Consider the following 23,092-nt stretch of genomic DNA (forward strand, 5'->3'; position numbering starts at 1 on the left):
ATATCATGTAAGCCAGAGCTTCTTACTTATTTAGTGCAATTATTGAAATATATCTTACTATTATTATATTGCTATCACTGTACTATTTTATTGTTATATTGATTCCTATTATTATATTAATTTATTGTTGTTACTATATTGATTTAGTGTTATTGAGCATGTGATCCCAATATTGAGCATTTGATATAATATACTAATTTGATATTAATATAAAATAGTTGAATATCATGTGTATACTCTTATATAATTTTCTAATAGTATTGCATTGTTGTGGATTCTGAAAGTATTTATATATATATATATTTTTAAAATTTTATTGATTTATCTGATTTTCTTATTGATTTGATAGTACTGCTAAGATGTATGATTTAAGAAGGATTATTTATAATTTTATTGATTTAACATTCGTACTAGTTTACTGGGTTATAGATTTCATTATTTATATATTGTGCTATTTTAGAAGTAGTTATACCATATTGTTTTACTGTTTTACAAACTTTGCTTCTCTTGCATGTGTTTTATTTGTTTATGCATGGATAAAAATTAAAATATCACGCAAGAGTATTTATGATATATTTTGATGATAAGAATATATCTTAAGCCTTTAGGTATTAAATATATCGATATTAGAATAAAGAGTAGTAAAGGTGAACTTTAAAAACATCTAAGTTTAGGTGAGTACGCATGTTCCTAAATTATGATAATTATATTGATTCTTCTAATTACATTTGATCTTTATTGCAAACAATTTATCTTTCAAATATCAAATGATTGATCATAATTAGCATGTTATATTTTGCATAATTATATGAATTTTGTGAATATTATACGAATGAAATGATTACATAGATATACTTTTATGTGCATGTTGGATGATGGATCACACCTCTAGTACTACGTGATAATAAAAAGTACATGAATATTTAAATAAAAAAATATTATAAAAAAGAAGTATCTTTATTGGTACTATATTAGTCGGTGTCTCCCATCACTAGTCTTATTTATATAAATGATAAAGATATGACATATGTGACATGTATAAATATGCATAACAATGATAAAAATATTCGTAATGAATTTTAAATAGAATTATTTTATGTTTGACTTGAGCATGCATATTGTTCCCAATATCTTGTATTACAATAATTAAGAAGCATGATTTACTTATTGATTTATGACTCACTTTTTTACTTTCAATAATATTCACATGTATTATTCGATTAATTTAAATAAATAGACGAGTAGAAAATATGCATCATAAACGTGACACTTCAATAAAAAGATATTTATAGTATTTTATATTAACATTTTAAGATTTTAGTGGCTCTTTTTATGTGTTGAAACTAGATTATTAATAAACAAAAAATGCTATTAATCATTATCATTTGTTCTTGCATCATTAATTTGAGCCTCCAAGTCAGATCATAACAAAAAATAGCTTACTCTCTATCATAGCTTTAAAAAATATTTGCATCTAACAAATGCAATTCTTGATCAACCTATCCTTTTTTTTTTTTTTTTGAAATTGCAAATAGCATTAAAGCAAAGAAAAGAAAAACCTCTATTACAAACTACTAAGTGATAGGAATTCTATCACAATCCTCCTTTAATAATAACAAGAAATTAGGAGGAACATTATTAGAGTAAATATCTTCCCAAACAAAATCACCCAATAAAGTCAAGTTAGCACAACAATCTGCTAACTTATTACAGTCTCTATCTACCCAATTAAATAAGAAATAATCAAACTTATTGAGGAAAGATAAATCTTCATACCTAGCATCATGGATCGGGAATGGTTTCTTCACAGCATCTTTAAGATAGTTCACCACATTGCTACTATCACTTTCAAGTATAATACCTTTTGAATCCAACATCCAATCCTTGATGACCTTGTTTAAAGTTTGGAATGCCAATAGCTCCAGAGCTCCATTGTCCCAATGAGTACATTTGATTCCAAAAGCAAGGAGAAATCTACCTTTAAGATCTCTAAAAACTCCACCAATTCCGACTTCATTGGATCTCAATAACGTTGCATCTATATTAACTTTAATCCACTCGGGGGGAGGGGGATGCCAAGAATTTGACAACGGTCTAAATGACCGATTAGCACCCCAGTGATCCCGAATTGAACTAAAATTCAAAGCAATAGAAGTAGTGCTGATGGCATTTGATACAACAGATGAAAGGCTAGTCTCTTTCCCCTCATGAATCACCTTATTTCTACTCTTCCAAGAGAAGAAAGCTATTGTGCAATATAAATTTACAGCAAACAAGTTTACCTTCAACATGCACTTCAGCTTCATCAAACAATCTGTCTAAGAGCTAAACAAAGGAAGTGAGAAGCCCCATCTATTTGCCAAAATGATAGCCTCCTTTATCTTTCCACATTTTATTGCTATATGCTCCGAGTTCTCTACCACATCACATCCTCTAGGACAAAGATTATCATTTGCTAATCTTCTGTATACCAGAAAATCTCTACAAGGAATTGCATTTCTCCATAAGCGCCACCAGAACCGTTCTACCCGTGGATTCAATTTAATGTTTTTGAACCAGCTCCATGAATCTGAATTATCATCTGCATTAGACCTGGCTATTGGAGCTATAGTTTTGCCAGTAAATGATTTAACAAGTTCCATTTCATCATCAGGAAGTTCTGGATACAATTTAATTTGTAAAATTATATCCAGCAACTCTTTTTCAAAGAATTTCAGCAATTCAATTTTATTCCAACTGCCATTTAGAATAAAATTCTCCATGTTTGGGAACTCACCTTCAACCGTTGCAATAAAAGTCGGCCATAGCTCCAATCTTCTATCCCATATCCAGCAGTCTCTAAAAATATTGATAGATTTTTATGTAGCAATTTTGAATCTGATAATCGGATTTAAAGCTTTACCACCACAGATAAAGATCTTCCAAGACGGAGAATTGAATCTCTTAATAGCAACATGCATAACATCTCTTCCATACTTTGCTCTCAACGATTTATTAAGAATTGAATCCGATTTCTTGTAGAAATTCCAAGTGAACTTAACTCTTAAAGGTCCTACTAATTGAATTGTTGAATGGACCCCTCGACCTCCAACATTGATTGGACTATAGAGGTCTTCCCAGGCTACATAGTGCAGCTTGGCTACATAGATCAACCTATTCAATGATAGTTAAATTGCATACAATTGATGTCACTCCTCACGACCTAAAGAAGTAATTTAAAACTTACATTTTCTATTTACTTCTTAATTCTCTTGTAATTTATCATTTCACTTGAGCAAACTAATCGCCACAAACCATATAGAATATACGTCCATAGAATCTATACAAAATATTTCTTTCAAAATAACTAAATCATAATAGTCCATATTACTATGATTGCAACAAAATTAGAAAATACAAATTGAACTACAAAATTATGTGTACCTTTCAAAATTAAAATTTCTACTCTCTATCAAATTTATTCTACTCTACTCAACAGAAAACTTACCTTTGCCTGATATATTATAAACAAAATGATGAATATAAAACTCAGTAGGCCACCATTTTCCTCCCATAATAGAGCTGATCAGTTCACAACTCAATATAAAAATAAATAACATAATAAAAGTATCATTTACTTTACAATATGGGTATACTACTTCACACATGAAAGTTAATGTAGGAATGCAAATACATTAATGTCCTTTATAACTCTCAAATTCCACCTCCCACCTATTAAAACAAGTGTAAAGCAGACCCATAATAGAGAATTGAATATATTCCAATATAAAGTTATTTCAAAGCTAGAATACAGTACTTTAAGACAGAGATATATTCACTTTGGGCCCAAACATAGAATTTCATAGTATATTGGTTTTCCATAATAAAGCTCCAAAATGTCATAAAATGCATGATAATACAAAAAAAATTAAAGCAATTAAATATTAAATATCAATTTCTATAAAAAAAACCCTCACATTTCAAGTGTCTATACAAAGTTCTCGGAATTTTACCAAATTTATGTAGATTATGCAAAATGCTAAATTAACTTATTTCGACAACTATACTGAGATTTATAGATGTTACCATTTTTCAAAATAGTTAGAAATTCATATTGAATGAACTGACCGGTGAAGTTTTGCATTCTTACAGTTAAATTGTATATAATAGAGAATACAACAAAATACTAAAATTTATATGGTGAAACATTTCTCAAATTCAAGAAAATAATTTTAAAAGTATGTCTTTTTATAAATACTTAGAAATGAAAATCAGAAATAGGGTATGAGTTGCCTATCTCGAGCTTAACCATTTTTCCAACGAACAATTTTTCGGATCTTGGACTCCAAATCTTTTGCTTTTCTTTCGCTTTCCTTCTGTTTCTTCTCTTCTTTCAAGACAAATTGAAGGTGCAATTGGTTTTGATAAATGGATCAAAATATTTTTATTATTTGAAAAATATTAATTTGGCCTTGCGCCATAGCACCAGAATTTCCAATGTCATAATGCCCATAGAGAATCTTCTAAATTCTCCCAGGTCTCGAGAGCTACATGGCACCGTAATGCTGGGGCTCCATGCCGGGGTGCTGCAAAGACTAGCATCATAGCACTCGTAGAGGAACAATTCAAAACTTAATTTTTCACTCCTCAAACCTCAAGCCTTGGTTATTTCTATCTCATTCAACATTTCAATACTTATAATTACTATTAACTCAAAACAAACAACCATTAATGAAAAACTACCTAAATTTTAGATGATGAATATCACATCTGATCCTTATGATGGGGCCTCAGATCTTTATGAGCATATCAATTGCAATAGGATCATCATACATATTCAATAAGCTTATGATGCAATCCTCTACCAGGCCCTCCGTGCAACACTCAGAGACAAGCTCACATAAATTTTATTTTTTGCATTACATCTAACATAACTCTAAAAGGTATGCTCCTTCTAGAGTTTTTGTTAGAGCATTGCTTGATGGAAAGCTAATAATTGATGTGAACATCACTAGAAATACCTCAAAAGGCAATCGGCAAGTAGGGCCTCCACCCACAATATTTGTAAGACACCCTCATGAGATAGTATCAATGAAAAGCTAGTACTAATAATGTACTCATAAGAAAACTTCATGAGATTAAGGTTTCATTTGGGACAACTTTTTTCCTGCTTCTAAAAATAGCTTTTTAGTAGAAAAATTAAAATTTTGGTATTAAAAAGCTGCTTTAATAAGCAATAAAAAAATTGCCCCAAATGAAGCCTAAGTGGTTGGTAGGATCCCCCACTCATCTAAAATCTCATTAGGTATAAGTCTAAAAATATATAAGTATATTAAAATCCTCATAACGTATAAGTTTTCTAAAAGACATTAAAATGCATAAACCTAAAAAAGTATACTTTTTTTTAAGTCTTAAGATGACATAAGTCTCAAAAGATAACACTCTATATTCATCATAAGATATCAGAGAAATCAGTTTATTCCAAAGTCTTAAAGTTGCATAATATTAGATAGAGATTAAAGTTGTTATGTTTTAAATGGGGTATTCACTTTTAGACAAATATCAAGAGTTCATTGATTATAATCACAATTCTCAACAAATTGATTATTAAGACCGAACACTTTACAATTTTATTGACACAATTTTGACATTTTTAAGCCCATTGAACCTCCATAATCAATTTTCTATAGATTTTTAGCAAGTTTTGAGCTGAAAATTTAATCAATTTTCACAACAATTGACACACTGGCTTTAGTGAGGCCAAAATTATAATTGCATATAATTTACTTGGTTCAGGGCCTTAAGGAGAGGTTCATTTTCACGTCCAAATAGCGATTTTGCATTATAATTTTTTGAGGTTATAATTGTACATCAATTTATCATATTTTAGGGCTATATATATTCAACATTAAAAAATAAGGGAAAATTTATATATTTTAAAAAATCAACAAGCATGAATCTTGATGCAATACATATATTGGAGACTCTTAGAATCAAATTAAGAGCCCTATAAACTCTATTTTTGATAATTTTATAGTAAAATCATGCTCAAATAAATAAACTCAGACAACAACAAAAGTATTCCAATTCAGGCCCAGATGAGCCTAAGTCATTGAAGGATCGAATGATTCCAAAATCTTGCATGTTTATTATCAAATTGAGTGTTTTGATGACAAGAATCCAATGAACCTAATATCATTTAATTCCGAGGCCATTAAAACACTTAAATGTCGAACAAACGATCTAATTTCAAGGGAAGTTATAAGCATCATTTGATGGAGTATTCTAAAACTTTGACCCTCATTCTCAATATGAAGGAGACTTGAATTTGAGCATGAAGAGAGCTTAAAGATATAAAGAGCATTAGTGTCTGATATTTAATGCCCTGAATCACTGACATCTATCGTCATTATCTGACTGCTTAGATTATTATCATCTGACCAACGACGTCTGATCATTATAGTCCATTTATTATTATCTAATCATTATCATTTGACTATCATTGTCCGACTTTTATCCCATAGCTATCATCATCCAATTATCATCTCCCGAGTGTCAATATTTGTTTGTCATCACCAAACGTCCAAACCATAGTCATTTGAGTTTCATCATACCATTGTCACTCGATTGACATTATGTGGTCATTTCTATCTTCAATCACGTGTCATGTAAAATTTACAACATGCACCAAATAATTATTCACATGTGTGTGACTCCATCTTTGCATATTAACGGGAATATTGAACCCCTATGACTTTAATTATGTAATTCACTATTTTTGCCAGGCTATATCCTACTATTTTTTTTAGTTTTTTTTCTTGTAAAAATACTGTGCCTCTTATTACAATATTCTCTCATTTATGTTTATGCTATATTTCCATAAAAAAAACTAAGATATTAATTTAATACTTTACCGTCACAAATATTTTAGCATACAATAATAAATAAATAATATTATGTTTGTAAGAAAATACCTGTCATTTATCATATAAGCTAGTTTACACACAAAAAAAAAAAAAAAAAATTGGGATCTTTGGCTCACATCATAGGTCATGTGTTTCAGGCCTTGCAAGTTGCATATTTGGGTGTTTATATGAATTTGATGCTAAATTTGTTCTAAATCTCCATTAAAATTTAACAAAAGTAATAATTATTATATAAAAGAAATATCTTAATTAGTGTTACAAACAAAACTGCTACGTTAAGGATCGATCATACATTAATTTGAGATAGCTTTTTTATTGTTTTGTAAAATAACTTTTTAGTACAAATATTTCTTAAAATAGAATTTTCTTATTAAAAAGTTGTTTTAAAAAATAGAAATAAAGCCGCTCCAAATAAAGCCTAAACCTCAATATAGTAATAAAAAATTACATTATTTGTAATGTATAATTAATATCAATTAAATAATTTCACAGAAAAAAACTATATATATTATGAGGTATAATATCACTTCCTGCCTCAAACAATCGTCTATCAAGAGAGCAAAAAGCTCATTTAACTTGCAGATCTTCAATGGAGAGTAACGCCAGTTCATCTTCCGCGTGGGTAAGAAATCTCTCTCTCCCTCTCCCTCGCTCCCTTTTTGGATTTCTTGTGTTGAATTCTGCAAAGTCAGTCAGCTCCCGGTATTGTTCAGGAGGAAGTGGAGGAGCTGTATGGAGCAGAATCAGGATGGGTGGAGGCGCGAAAGTCATGTGATCATCTACCATCTTTGTCTTCCGATCTCAGCCACATTCCCGGCCCCGATTCCCATTGCAGCAGGTTGGCAATTCCCCTTTGTGTGAAACCCTAACGCGGCGGGTTTTTAGTTTACTCTAAATGGTGCAAATCATTAATCCATCCTTTAGAAGTTATCCCGATGTCCTAAAATTAGCGTCTTTTGCACTAAATCAGTGTCTTTACTACTGTAATACAATTGATTCGTAGTTTATTTTAAAATACAGTCATTTGCTTCATGGCATTACGTTGCCGCATGAAATGAACACCAAACTCTTGATCGATAGAAATTGGTTTAAGCCATTTTTATTACTTTCTTTTTTTTTTAAATTTATTTTATTACTTTCATAAGGAGAGTTTTGTCTGTTCTTTAAAAGCTATAAATCATGGTATAAGCTTGAATCTAAACTTCCCAATTTAAGGATTGATGGGGTGGTTCAGATGGATTCAATGCATATTGAACTCGTCTCCTGATAATGAAAACAACTAAATTTGTAAATAAAACTATCATTGTTATAACTATACATAATATTAGGTCAAAATGCTAAAGAAAGAACCATATTTTTTCAAATTTGATCAATAAAATTAAATGAAAAGAAACAAGAAATCAAGGCAAATCAAAGAAAGAGAATAATAAAATAAAATCACATTAAGGAAAGTGAAAGAGTAAACATTATTACATACATTGTTGCTTTTGATAGATAGAGAGAAGTTGGACTTGTGACTTATAGTAGAGAAAATCGAAGACAAATATGGTTGGGAATCGGGAAGGTTCTATCAGCGTGAGAGAGAGTTGTGTTAGACTTGCAAACAAGATTGATCACTTTTTTGCTAGGGAGAGTTTTGCATTCAACAATTAAGATCAAAGATGAAGAGCAACTCCTATTTTTGACTCTAGATAAGTTTGTGTTTAACTTGCAAATGAGATCAAGACTCAGAAGGGAAGACCGAGTCACTAAGTTTGTGCGCATTTGTTGTATCCTATTTCTACTATGGGGACTCCTGCTTTCTACTTCTTGAGTGTTTAAGAGAGAGGTCTGCTCAGGCGAGGATTATATATGAGATTAAATTTGGCAGAGGGTTTTAAATAGGTTTAAAACAAAACCCTTAGTGAAAACTTAATAATCATAATAAATAATAAAATAATTAAATTAAGCATGATAGGGCATGTTATAAGCTTTGTGTCAAGCTCTATAGCACATCAATAATACTCATAACATGCATTACTTTGAGTATCCACACTCTATTGGTATGTATGGTGATTCCAATTCAATCGCCCTATTAGGTACGCGCAATTATGGATACTATAGCTTAAGCAGCCACACTCGAGCCGTCCCAAGCTCAGAGGTGTGTGCGCCTAGGCCACCTAGGCTTGAGCTTCCACTTTAGGGCTCATGTCAATATTTTACTACCACTTTTATCCCGTTTGACTTTATTTGTCATGTTGAATTATTTGAAGAATGTTTCAAGGTTATCTTGAAGTGGATTGCATCATGTTCCATATAAGGAAAGTTTGTTGCTATTTTTTGGGCATTGTTTCACTTCTGTGTAATTTAAGCTCCATCAAATTTTAAATATCTTCTGAATGACTCAAACTTCAAGAATACTACCAACATAAAAAAATGGATTTATTTAAAGAGGGTTAGTTTGAAATCCAAAGATGACCCCCATGCTGATATTCTCTGAGTGATTCTGGTTAAATTGTTTAAATTTGAACATCAATTTTTAGAGAATTATGATCAAGTTCCTTCCAATCTTACAAGGACACAAAAATATGTTGTGGTCCTTTTGAGCTAAAAGAAAAATACTTTTGGACATTTTAAAAAGAGATTAAAAAATGGAGCAAATAATGCGTCTCTTAAAACCTTTTGCTCTAGGTTTTTTTTAACTGTCTAATTAATGATGCCAAGAATTGTGCTCCCTTGATGCACGTGCAATGTTGGTCAATCCCTTGAGCATATACATTATGGAATGCTTCAATATTTGTGTTAATCTTCTAATATAACTTGATATATTTAATTGATGCTAATCTCATGGTTTCGATGTAAATTTGGGCATCTAATTTGGATCACCCATAGCACTAATGTCAATGCTATTAATATAAGTCCAATGGTCCAACTCAAATCTCCAACAACACGTATCTTGAAACTTGCTATTAATTCATACATTATCTTGGGGGAATGATGATCTAACACACATCTTAATTATGACGTGCTTTGATTTTCTATCCTCTTATTGACAAAAGGACCAAAAGGTCCTCATTCAAGAGGCATTTTTCTCTAACATGAATCTTAAATATGAGTTGACTCATACCATTCATACCATTTATCATAATTAATTTTTTTTATCATTGTACAACTACTTCTAATATTAGTTAGTATTCCATCGTGCATATATTTAATAGCTTTTACGTGCTTTTGACACAACTTTCTTTCTTAATGCTTAATTATTGTGGTATTTGATCATATACCTTCTTAAGATTACTAGATTATATAAAGATCATTCCATTGCTATCAAAGCATTTTTATTGTTTGTCTTAATTCAAAAAATGCTTCCCTAATTTTTTTCGGCATGAAATTAAATTCATTCTCTCGCCTATGCTTGAGCTTCCACTTTGGGGCTCATGTCAATATTTTACTACCACTTTTATCCCGTTTGACTTTTTTTGTCATGTTGAATTATTTGGAGAATGTTTCAAGGTTATCTTGAAGTGGATTGCATCATGTTCCATATAAGGAAAGTTTGTTGCTATTTTGTGGGCATTGTTTCACTTCTGTGTAATTTAAGCTCCATCAAATTTTAAATATCTTCTGAATGACTCAAACTTCAAGAATACTACCAACATAAAAAAATGGATTTATTTAAAGAGGGTTAGTTTGAAATCCAAAGATGACCCCCATGCTGATATTCTCTGAGTGATTATGGTTAAATTGTTTAAATTTGAACATCAATTTTTAGAGAATTATGATCAAGTTCCTTCCAATCTTACAAGGACACAAAAATATGTTGTGGTCCTTTTGAGCTAAAAGAAAAATACTTTTGGACATTTTAAAAAGAGATTAAAAAATGGAGCAAATAATGCGTCTCTTAAAACCTTTTGCTCTAGGTTTTTTTTAACTGTCTAATTAATGATGCCAAGAATTGTGCTCCCTTGATGCACGTGCAATGTTGGTCAATCCCTTGAGCATATACATTATGGAATGCTTCAATATTTGTGTTAATCTTCTAATATAACTTGATATATTTAATTGATGCTAATCTCATGGTTTCGATGTAAATTTGGGCATCTAATTTGGATCACCCACAGCACTAATGTCAATGCTATTAATATAAATCCAATGGTCCAACTCAAATCTCCAACAACACGTATCTTGAAACTTGCTATTAATTCATACATTATCTTGGGGGAATGATGATCTAACACACATCTTAATTATGACGTGCTTTGATTTTCTATCCTCTTATTGACAAAAGGACCAAAAGGTCCTCATTCAAGAGGCATTTTTCTCTAACATGAATCTTAAATATGAGTTGACTCATACCATTCATACCATTTATCATAATTAATTTTTTTTATCATTGTACAACTACTTCTAATATTAGTTAGTATTCCATCGTGCATATATTTAATAGCTTTTACGTGCTTTTGACACAACTTTCTTTCTTAATGCTTAATTATTGTGGTATTTGATCATATACCTTCTTAAGATTACTAGATTATATAAAGATCATTCCATTGCTATCAAAGCATTTTTATTGTTTGTCTTAATTCAAAAAATGCTTCCCTAATTTTTTTCGGCATGAAATTAAATTCATTCTCTGAAACTGATGCAAGTTTTTCTCATTTTATGCTCCATTACTATCCCCTATATCTTAATTGTATGTTTTATAAGTTTTTATTTCTCTATAGTTAGCACTTTTATCTACAAGAATATATGGTTGTGGTGTTGTTCAGGCTTCAAATATATGCAATTAATTGTTAACTTGCCTAAAACATTCGTACAATGAATTTGCAAAAAATTTCATCATGCTTGAAATATGTTTGATTGTAAGTTTTTTTTCCAATCATGATCAATTTTAGGTGTGGTGATAATGCATCTCTTGATATTTTTTTAAAAAAGTAAATATCATACAAGTCCTCGTGGTTTTGTCATTTCTTTAAGGTGGTGGTTGTGTTTTTGAAAAATGCTCCACTTAGTTACCTAATATACAAGATTATTTCGTGATGTATCTTTTGTTAATAGAACCCTTCAATTGAATGAAAATGACAAAATTAACCTTATATTTTCCCTTCATTTTCTTTTATAAAAAATTGTCCCATATCCTCCCATCCCAATGTCGGTGATCTCCAATGATTTGGCAATCTCCCGCTCCTACTTGTCGCCTCTCTTTTCTCATTATAGCCTCTCATATTTTTGTTCGCCTTCTTCTTTGACGTTAGTAAGGCTAGCAACTTGGCCTCAATGATAATAAGGAGCTCGGGCTTAAAATCTCATGGTCTTCACTTCCAAGTAGTTTGAGAGATCTATGGAATTCTATTGCTGATCAGGGGCTTGGATAGATTATCGGAGAAAGGCTTAAACTTAAGAACTAGATAAGAAGATGAGGCTAACAAAATTCTAGTCATGACATTTGATACAATTCAAACATAACAAAACAAATCACTAAGCTAAATTAACGTAATATTTAATGTTGTTAGAAAAAAGAATGAAATCTCCGAACATGCCATGGACATATGGAGGGTTTTAAAAATCAAGCTAGGGAACTATAATGAAATATCCAAAAGATGCCATGGATACATGGAGGGTTTTAAAAAATGCTAACCTATGTGAAGCGCCATCCAAACCCAAGGGAATTGTTTAATATTTACTCTTTAAAGAATTTGAAATCAAAGCATCTTCAGAATGATTAATCTCCCTTTAAATTCATGAATGTCACTCCCCTATTAATTTTATTGTTCACTTCATCCACATTTGTAAATTTATACTATGATATTTGTTTACAAAATTATTTGTTTGATAACATTTAAGATTAGTCGCAATAGCAATGGATACCCCCTTAGCGTTCTGTTAACAATGATGTTACTTACATAGAGTAGTTGTAGGTATCGACCTTTTTTTCCATCTTTATACAATACTTCCTAGCTTTCCCTGTTAATTTTAGTTTTGCAAATCTCACTTGACACTCGACATCTTTTGCTACTTAAGAAAATTATTCATGTCCTGTAATAGTTAGAGAATGTCTGAGGGTCTTTTTCCATCAAACGTATATGCTTCAAGTTTAACTTTATTAGTTATGCAATCGTTTAAACTATAAACTTGATTTTTATAATTGCTATAAACTTCATTACATACATCTTATGAGGTTTGTCTTGATTATTTCTTCCACAATGAATTTCTCTTCTTCTAGCTATATTGGCATTCATTTGGATAGGCTCATCATTATAGTCATAATCAATTTATAATTCATGTGTGCAATCAGGCATGGAATTGCCCACAGAAACACTGCTCACTATCACATAAAGACAAGCTACCCGGAAGGCTCACGCTCTGATACCAATTTGATAGGAAGTACTTGTAGATCTCAAGTATTTCCTATCAATCTTCGGAAAACAACGAGCTTTCTCTACCAAAATCCACACAAAACAACAAAAACAGTAGATAAATTTGTATTATTTGATAAAAGCGAAACGGAAAATAACAAGATACAATTGATCATCTATTTGAGAGGATGATCGATCTCTCCCAAATCTGTAGACGCCGCTAGATCCCAAAGAAAAACCTAAATCTAGAAGATCTCAAATTTCAGCCAAATTCAAGATGTCCAAGCCCTAGGAAATCAAACTATTTAATGCATACAAATCAAAAGGAAATCCCTAAACAATCCCTACATTCAAATTTCCCTACCAAAACCCTAAAAAATCCTTCCTTAAATGATCATTTGGCGCTTGCGGTGCGGTTGGCCACGAAATTAGGCGGAGGTTCCGCCTCGGTTCTGCCAGGGCCGGTCCGGCATGGACCGGCTGGACCGGTCTAACAAGGTCCAAAGAGGCAACCAAATTATATTAAGAAGTATCTATTGAAAATCTCTGGAGACCCAAAGAAAGGTTAAAAATGCAAGTAGAAGTCCAAAGAACAAACCATACAGAACCAATTACTGAATAAACAAAAGAATTGAGTCGGGAAGGCAACCAAATCAAGCTTTACACTACATTCAGCTACTATTGCTACTCTGATTGTAGTCTGAATTTTCTTATTATTCTAATGCTAATGCTACGAGGAACTGCTATGAAACAACTAAGCTACTATTCTAAGAGGTATCATTCGTGAATCATACCAAACCAAACCAACATAAACATTAGAGAACATAACCCATTCTTTATACGAATCGCCATTATAAGCATTTTTCCAACAATACTAAAACACATAAAATTCAGCTAAAAAACTTGACTAAAGTAAGATTAACGCTTTGATTATCTTCTTGCTCGTTCCAACTCATGCATTTTGTATTTTTAATGGACATGAACTTTGAGGTTTGCATCCCATAATGCTACATATATCAACCTTTATTCAACCTTGCATTGGCAGAAGTTTCATGTATTGAGTATGCTTTATTTTGATAGTTGCAACAGAAAATTCTTGAGTACAACATTGGTTTTACAATTGCCGCAGTATTTAGGCTTCGTTTGGAATAGCTTTCTTATTGCTTCTTAAAGTAACTTTTAAGTATAATAATTAAAATTTTTGTACTAAAAAGCTACTTTAAGAAGAAATAAGAAATCCATCCCAAATAAAGCCTTAAATATAATTTGATTGCTTCCTTGTGATTTTTAATTTTTTTAAGTATATCCTTATATTTAAAATATTATAATTTATTGTTAAGCACCATATAAAAATGGAAACACCATTACAGATGCCAGCATCCTGCAGAGAATTGGTTGTGCCTGACCTGTAAAGATGTCTTGTGCAGCCGCTTCATCAATAAACACATGCTCAATCATCATCAGGAGACTGGCCATTGCTTGGCTCTAAGCTTCAGGTTTGATCATCTTACTGTACCAATTAGTGGGCTTATTTGCATTTCTTTAATAATAATAGAAAAAACCACAGTGATTTGTCAGTATGGTGCTTTGCTTGTGATGCATATCTGGATGTTCAAATGATCCAGCAGCTGCAACCAGTTTATCAAGTTGCCCATCTGTTAAAATTTGGACAGATACCTCCTTTTCAGGCCATTAATGGCAATGAAGGGTCCTTTTCTAGTTAGAAGGGATTGAAGAGGGGCGAGTTCTGTAGAAATTGGTCTTTAATATTTATGGAAAGTGTTCCAGCGCTTGGGTTTTGAGAATGAGAGGACAACTGATCTTTGAATATTCGTGTATTTCATGGAATTAATTGAAAGCTTGGTGATGTGGATGTTTATGAAACTTATATAAAACTAGATAAATGTTACATGCTGCTATGATGTAATGCTGTTGTGATGCATAAATATAACATAATTCTTTGCAAAAGAGTGACTACCTGCTTTAAAGGCTAAACAAAATACTCTTTATAACAATCATTGGTGAAAGGTTTGTTCAAAAACTATAGATCATTATATTTATGCAGCTCACCTTAGTCTTTTAGTAGGGAGTTTTTATTATCAATATGTTAGGAAATACTTGAAGATCTTAAGTAAAACCTAACAATATTGACAAAAACAGCGAGAAATATTCACAATTCGAATGGAAAAAAAAAACCAATAGTTTTTATTGCAAGATAACGGAAGGAGAAATATCAAGATACAGTCGATCCTCAATTCGAGAGGAGGATCTATTTCTCCCAATCCATAGACGCCGTTGGAGCCCAAGACACCAACTCCAAGAAGAAAACAGTCATAATAATTTTGCATGTCCTAACCCTAATGGAAACTCCTAATTAAAGTAAACATAAAAAATAAAAATTAAAAAAAAAACCAAAAGGACTAAATAGACCTCTCTCTTCCCTAAGCTGTGGACCCCACCCCCAAGGGGGTGGCCAATTGATCCTACGGGTCAATAGGCTTTTGCCTGCTATAGGTGTGCAGCCGGCCCAAAAGGTTGGCCCGGCTGGACCAGTCTAGGAGTCCCTCCTGAACCGTCTAGGCGTATCACAATCAAAAGGTTTTGTATTCAATTTTTGCATATGTGATGTGTGTTTGAGTCTATCTTAATTGGCCTAAGTGTCTCCCCCACCCACACACGCAAAAAGAAGATCATCATCTTAACATGCTGAGAAAATCTTCAAAAAAAAAAAAAACTTAGAACATATTGATTTATCAAATATAATCTAACATATCATAATAAATTTGGGTCTTATATCATTCTAGTATACAACAAGCGCAAACAATCATGATTCCTGTCACCTCTTTTTAAACACTAAACTGAAATAAATAAGACAGATGTTACTCATTAATAAGAGAGAAGAAAGTGACAGTAAATAGAGAATGTCTCAATCACATATATTTGTATTCGTTCTCTTCCTTTTTGTTTAGTAAATGATTTAGAAAAGGCATAAATGAGGTTTACACAGGAAAATTTAAATTTGTGCTGCCTTGTAGATCACAAGAACGATCAAGACAATCCAGTTTTCCCCACCTTGCATTTACTCTTTGACATGGGAATATTTGTTTTCCTAAACTGCAAACATTAATATAGAAATTCAGTCTAAATGGAGATGAAACATGAGAATAGACTAACTTGAACCTTTACCTTCTGTTTACAATGTTATGTACATGGCATATCCATTGGGAGAGCTCAGCTTGTGATCCTGCCTGTACAGGATTTGATCTGTAAAACAACCAGAGAGAGTAAAACAGATCGTTCTTTCATATTTATATGGATTTTGGATTAATCTTGTTGAAAATGAAATGATATTTTCATGCAGAATTGTAGAGCTTAAGAAACTCATGAAAATCTTGACGCAACTGGGAGAAAAATGATCATAATGTAAATGGAACTTACTTCAGTACTTCCTTAAAATGATCTGCACATTCTTTGCAAGGATAAATTCGAGACAATATGGCCATCTGCATAGGCGATGAGCCAATGGTTTTTCAAACTTCAGCAAAAAGAATTATGGCATGCCATCACTAAATGGTAATGCTAAAGAACCAAGCAAACAGAAGAAATATACTCATTGGAATTAAAAATATATATTTTATGCTAAAATCACTAGCTCAGTACCTCAGTTTATTTAGATTCCCTCCAAGGAAAGGAGCGCAAGGACATTGCATACAAGAGAAGCCTCCCAAGGAAAGAAGTGCAAGGACATTGAAGAAATCGTGATAAAGAAATAAAGATAAAGGTTTAATTTGGGGTGGCTTTCTTATTACTTCTTAAAGTAGCTTCTTAGTACAAAAATTTAAGAAGCAATAAGAAAGCCGTCTCAAACGAAGTCAAAATCTTATAACCCGGAAAGCTAAAAATCTTAGCTACTAAATGTTGTATATAAAAGAGCATGCCATAATTACATACACAAGTAGCAAATGTGAACATGACTGAAATATGCATCATAATCAAATGTTACCTATTATAAGTAAGATAATAAAATAATGGTCTGTGTATGCTCGAAAGGATTGTTCAGGAGTAAAAACTACAACATGATAAAGAAACTCTTTAACCACAAATTCATAAAAAAGACTCCAAGATTTTAACCAATCTATGATTGAGACAAACTGATACCAAAAAGTTTTTCTAATATATTGTTAGACTAGTCCAACCGGTCACACGGAACTGGCTCAGGCGGAACAGAGTCGAAACTCTCTACCTCTCCTGTACGCTGCTCGGACCGCAAGAGTAAAAAAAAAAAAAAAAATGTTTAGGAAGGATTTTTGAGGGAGTTATGGGGAAAATTTGAATGTAGGGAATATTTAGATTTTTTTTTTTGAATGGCATGCATTAAATAGTTTATTTTCCTAGGATTAGGGCATCTTGAATTTGGCTGAAATTTGAGATCCTAGAGGTTTTTGGGCTCTAGCGGCGTCTAGAGATTTGGGAGAAATAGATTCTCCTCTCGAATAGAGGATCAATTGTATCTTGGTATTTTCCGTTTCTAATTTCATCAAATAATACAAATTATCTACTATTTTCCTAGTTTTGTGTGGATTCTTGCGGAGAATTTTTGTTGTTTCCCAAAGATTAATAAGAAATTCTTGAGATCTTCAAGTGTTTCCTATCAGATATCCACGCATTCTGTACCAGGCATGCGGACATTTGCTACATTAAAAGGTATTCCTATATCCCTCACTTTTTATTCTTAATACAATTATTAAAGGACTTAGCCTGTTGTTAAGAAAAAAATTTAACTTTTTGCTATAAATTAAAGACACACAGCAACTTAAACAACTGCATTTACAAATTATATTCTAGTAAATAATCCAGACATTTCAAGTTTTAACCATAGCCACTATGTTCTTCTAAATTTTTGAACTCCTATGCTGAAAACATGTCAAATACTCGAACTTTTATTACGTCCGGTGCAAGGACGTAGAGGAACATCCGGTCGGAGGCAGTTTCTCGCCAAAAAATTAGATATTTGCTCGGTACAATTAGGTATTATTTGATAATAATGAGGAATACCGTTCTCTGAAGACCAATACCGAGTTATACCGAGCTGTACCGAGAAATACCGAGTTGTACCGAGTTTTTCTGGGAAAAACTCGGTACAACTTTTGTATAACTCGGTATTTGCTCGGTAAAGCCCGGTATAACTCGGTATTGGGTCTTCAAATGATGATATTCTTCGTTATTGTTTGGTATTGCTCGGTATTTGCTCAGTACAACTCGCTTTTTGGCGGGAAATTGCCTCCGACCTGACGTTCCTCTACGTCCGTCCGGTCGGAGGACGTAATAATTTATGTTTAAAGTGCATGCAGTAATTTACATGTAACAGTAAAAACAAAGTAGGCATCAACAGCTTGTTTACTTCCAATATGCAAGCCCATTATCAATGAAGATCATAAGCAATGACAAGGTTGAAAGCCAGTGATGCCAGAGTAAGTGCATCCGGGACACAACAAAGAATAAAATGAATAAGCCTTAAAAAATAGTAGGAGCATTTTCCACATTTCTCACAGATAAAACTGCATAAATCTGCAAGAACATAAACCATACCAGTTCTTTTACATCCCGCTTTTGTTGTCTAGTTGGAATGTCAGGAAACTGAGAAATTCAATGAAGAATTATTAATTAGGTGCAGATTGGGATAGAGAAGTTAGCAATCTCTGTTTTCTGATAATTCAAAACATGCTCTAGGTTTCTTAAAGATAATAGTGCATTACAAAAGCAAATCAGAAAAAGAAACGATCATTATAGGCCAATAAATTCCCCTTATATGTTTTTTATTCCCATCTTATTCGTTTCTTAAGAGGAAATAATGAGAGATTGTCCCCTTTTATTTTATTTTATTTTATTTTAGAATATTGTTATATAGGAACCCTAAATTGATTTATTTAAATCAAGCATCCAGCAAACCCCCTGGTACTGATAATATACAGGTTATGAGCCTAATTTTCATGAATAGACATACGAGAATTAGTACGCTAGTGGTTGGGAGTCATGGGACATTCCAACAAAGTTTCAGGATAGTGGCTGGAGTCATGAGAAATTCCAGCTAAGGCTTCGTTTGGGATGACTTTTTCCTTCTTTTTGAAGCAGAAAGAAAGCTGTCCCAAAATTTTTGTACTAGAAAGCTGCATTATGAAGCAGTAGGAAAGCAGCCCCAAACGGATCCTAAGTTTCAGGATATGCCAAAAGCTGATGCTTTGCCATTATGTGCATGGGTAATGCAAGGTAACCTTGGATAAAAATTCATTGAATAAAAATAATGAAATGTTTCTGGTGCCATTGATGAAAGACTGCAAGTATTGCTTAAGAGTTAGGGTAGGAAAACAGATAAAAGGAGTACATTATTATGACAATAAATAAATAAAACATTAACTGCCAGGTTTGAGGTATAAAAAGTGCTTAAAACTCAAATCCTTCTTTGAGCGATTTGACGCTAGAAAGAGAGTTTTCTATGCTGCATAGTATGTGCATGATGGTAGCACATTTCTCAATCTGAAACTCAGTCCAAAATATTTATCACAAAGTTTTACTAATCCTTAAAAGGTGAAGCAAATTAAAAATTAAAAACAGAGAAAATATCAGCAGTAACGTGCACGATATTTTCCTTGTGGGCAGGGGCTATGATAAATCATGTGTACAAACTAAAGAATTTAGAATAAGTAAAACAAGTAAAGAAAGCCAATAAGCGTCAAATTTGGCGAGAAAAAGAACTGAAGTAGAGCCTAGACCTGACCAAAAAGTTAACATCTTTAAGAAAATAGAATAAATGTATTAGACCGGTTCAGCCGGTCCACACGAAGATGGCTCAGGCAGAACAGAGGCGGAAGAATTCCACCTCTGTTGTACGCCGCTCGAACCGCCGAATCAAAGGGAGCTATTGAGGAAGGATTTTTTAAGGAGTTAGGAGAGAAATTTGACTGTAGGGACTGTTTAAAGATTTCCTTTTGATTGTATGCATTAAATAGTTCCTTTTCCTAGGGTTAGGGCATCTTGAATTTGGCTGAAATTTGAGATATCTTAGGTTTAAGTTTTTGGGCTCTAGAGGCGTCTAGAGATTTGGGAGAGATAGGTCCTCCTCTCAAATAGAGGATCAATTGTATGTTGTTATTTTTCTTCCGTTAGTTTGATTATCACAATAAAATTACTATTTTTCTTTGATTTTCCGTTGGATTTGTGGAGGTTTCTCGTTGTTTTTGTCAAAATCGTTAGGTTTCACTTTCTATCTTCATGTGTTTCCTAACAAAATGTTTGGTCAGCAAGAATTAGTTTGCTTTTCCAAATTAAAAGCTCAATTTCATCCATATAAGATACACAAGAAACCTTGATTAGGACGGGCCTAAATCTAATTTTACATACATTAATAAGCCATCCTCTATAATTTCTGAAGGTTTGGAATTCAATTTGGGGCAATGTTCCTCTATTTCAAACTAGGGAAACGAAAAGGCCGAAGCAAACTTTCACAAGCATACAAACTATTTTTGTCGAAGTCCTGTCACAGAAAGTAACCAAAAACTGTCGCGCACAAAATTTCAGCCTATTATTCCTCTTTATCAAAGCATCACACACTAAAAGTATGCAAACCTCAATTCGAATTCCAAATTTCAAATATCAAGCCCTTAAAATCATAAATAGGACCACAATAACAAGCAAAATTAAAAAAAAAAAAAAAAGTCCAATGGGTGAGGCAAAAGATCAAACACCTGGGCTGCAACCGTGTGCAGAAGCGTCCAAGTAGCCCTCCCAAGTTCCTCTTTGGTCAGTGGAGCTGCAGTAATCTTCTTTTCGAGAGCAATCTGCAAAACAAGAAAAAAAAAATCAAAACTTTTCCTACAATAATAAATGCTTGAACCATGAGGATCGACATTGGTGTAGGGGAGGTGGGCGACCACATCGGGAGTAAGCAGAGCAGCGTCATTAACAACTTTTGGATTTGAGGCAGTGAAGAAGGAAAATGACGAAGTTTTAGAGTTCCCGGCAACGGAGGAGGGTTTATCGAGATGGTCTTCGCAACGGGCGGGTAAGATGCGAGATAGGTGGGTTTGGAAGCATTTGCCGAAGGAGTCGCAGGCTTTGCGTATGGCTTCGAAGGGATTCTCCGACATCACTGCGAACTTCGGGTTGCCGAAGGTGGGCCTTGGCTCGAAAGAGAGTAAAATTGCTTTGCGGATCGAAAGAGTACGAAGTGTTCCACCTGGTGTCACCAATGATTGTCAATTCGGGTAAACGGTCGAATTTGGGTCCAATCTTAGTTGGTCCGATCCGGTTTTACAAATGGGTCAAGAATTTTAATCTGGATCCGACCCGCACAGGTTACGGGTTGACTAAACTCTACTCGTGAAACCGGAATAGGGTTTAGGTTGTGTCCAGGTCCAGCCGTTGGGATTGAGGTTCCGTCGCGTCCAGTGCGAGTCGGTGAGTGGCGAATGCGGGGTCGTCAGGGTGCGTCTAGCCCTAGCCATCAAGGTCGAGTAGAGTGCGAGTGTTGTCCGGCTCGTCTGACAGTCTGAGCTAGTTGTCGAGCGCGAGTGTCGTTGTAGCCGTTGAGGTCGAGTCAAGGGGCGTCATCGGCACTCAGTGGCAGCAATGTGGCAGTGCTGGATGTGTGCTACAAGCGGCGACAACAACGCGAACTGACCCCGAACAATAAACATTTTCAAAAATAGGACCCGAACCCGACCCGTTTCTTTGTCGGGTCAACCCGAACCAAGATTTGCACATGAAGAAGACAAAAGATAGAAAGAGAATGTTATTAAACATCCCCTAATAACATTCTGTAATAAAATTTTGTATTTGAGAATGTTATTAATTAAATCATTAAAATTTTACGGTGAATAAAAAAATAAGAGTTGATATTTGTTAAGATTTTTAAGATTTATATAATATTATAATTGATACATCACAAAAAATTATCCTGATTGGGCATGAATCCCGAGACATAGTTGAATTAAAATTAAATGTTTGACAAACACTTTATGTTTAAGGGAATCAATTTGGACCATTCAATGGAGCACTTTGAATTTGTCCCGAATTTTCTTCATATTTATAGAGCATGTCACTCTAAAAATCTTTAAGTAGAATCTCAATTCGCACATCAATGGGGCATAGATTTTTTGAGGCTTAGATCGTGAGCTTGAGACTCAACAGAACTTTCAGTCTTGAAGCATCTCATATTCTCATATACCATTTGATTATATTCTTTTTAATTAAAATGTATACACGTAATATATATATATATATATACACACACACCTTACAATTAACCATTAGAATTTTCAATTTTAATATTTTTTAAATTGTATTCAAAATATAAATTTTAGATTAAACTTCCTTAATAATATCTAAAAATTCATAATTCAATAATCTCAAATAAATAATTTAATAATTAAAATTCATAATTCAATAATCTCTTCTAATCGTGTGGTTCAATTAGAGTGAGCAAATCGAAGGTATCACACACAACGAGTCACTTCTTTTCTCATTCGAACACATTTCCTAGCTCACTTAATGTCATTCGGTTCCGCCAGCGGCTCTCGCACTCGTGTTCGGCCCGCTCGCTTCACCCACTAGACTTTGCTCACTACAGAAAAATAGCCGATTTCCGGAGGTCGTGACCGACGGTTACCGGACCGCCGGTACTACCGATATTTTTTTCATTTTTTTTTTTGTAGGAGCTACATGTTTCCAGCGGCCACCCGGCAGTTTGGCCGCCGGAAACTATGATACCAGACGGATTTTAAAAAGCCGCCGGTAACTTCATAGTTCAATGAGCTAGCTCTTGGCTCATTTTATTTGAAATTATCTCAACTAAAT

General features: G+C 33.1%; 2 protein-coding genes across 5 annotated transcripts; one reads left to right on the forward strand and one right to left on the reverse strand.

The window, feature by feature from the left end:
• Positions 1-7,397: 7,397 nt before the first annotated feature.
• On the forward strand, positions 7,398-15,208 carry LOC110097446 (histone deacetylase 6). Of its 2 annotated transcripts, none has more exons than XM_020823819.2 (4): positions 7,398-7,527; positions 7,619-7,743; positions 14,611-14,736; positions 14,808-15,208. In XM_020823819.2, exons 1-4 carry the CDS (start codon positions 7,495-7,497, stop codon positions 14,962-14,964), a joined length of 441 nt encoding a protein of 146 aa, XP_020679478.1. In that variant the 5' UTR covers positions 7,398-7,494; the 3' UTR covers positions 14,965-15,208. The 2 variants fall into 2 exon arrangements, with proteins under 2 accessions (XP_020679478.1, XP_020679479.1); XM_020823820.2 differs by having other exon boundaries at positions 14,819-14,958.
• An 891-nt stretch (positions 15,209-16,099) lies between these two features.
• On the reverse strand, positions 16,100-21,476 carry LOC110097433 (FAD-linked sulfhydryl oxidase ERV1). Of its 3 annotated transcripts, none has more exons than XM_028700298.1 (6): positions 21,172-21,476; positions 20,983-21,075; positions 18,830-18,877; positions 16,679-16,743; positions 16,427-16,504; positions 16,100-16,354 (listed from the first exon to the last, which is right to left on the reverse strand). In XM_028700298.1, exons 1-6 carry the CDS (start codon positions 21,382-21,384, stop codon positions 16,240-16,242), a joined length of 612 nt encoding a protein of 203 aa, XP_028556131.1. In that variant the 5' UTR covers positions 21,385-21,476; the 3' UTR covers positions 16,100-16,239. The 3 variants fall into 3 exon arrangements, with proteins under 3 accessions (XP_028556131.1, XP_020679460.1, XP_020679461.1); XM_020823801.2 differs by having other exon boundaries at positions 21,145-21,476; XM_020823802.2 differs by having other exon boundaries at positions 21,169-21,475.
• Positions 21,477-23,092: the final 1,616 nt, after the last annotated feature.

Source organism: Dendrobium catenatum, unplaced genomic scaffold (genome assembly GCF_001605985.2).
Source record: "Dendrobium catenatum unplaced genomic scaffold, ASM160598v2 fragScaff_scaffold_1482, whole genome shotgun sequence".
Lineage (NCBI taxonomy): Eukaryota > Viridiplantae > Streptophyta > Magnoliopsida > Asparagales > Orchidaceae > Dendrobium > Dendrobium catenatum.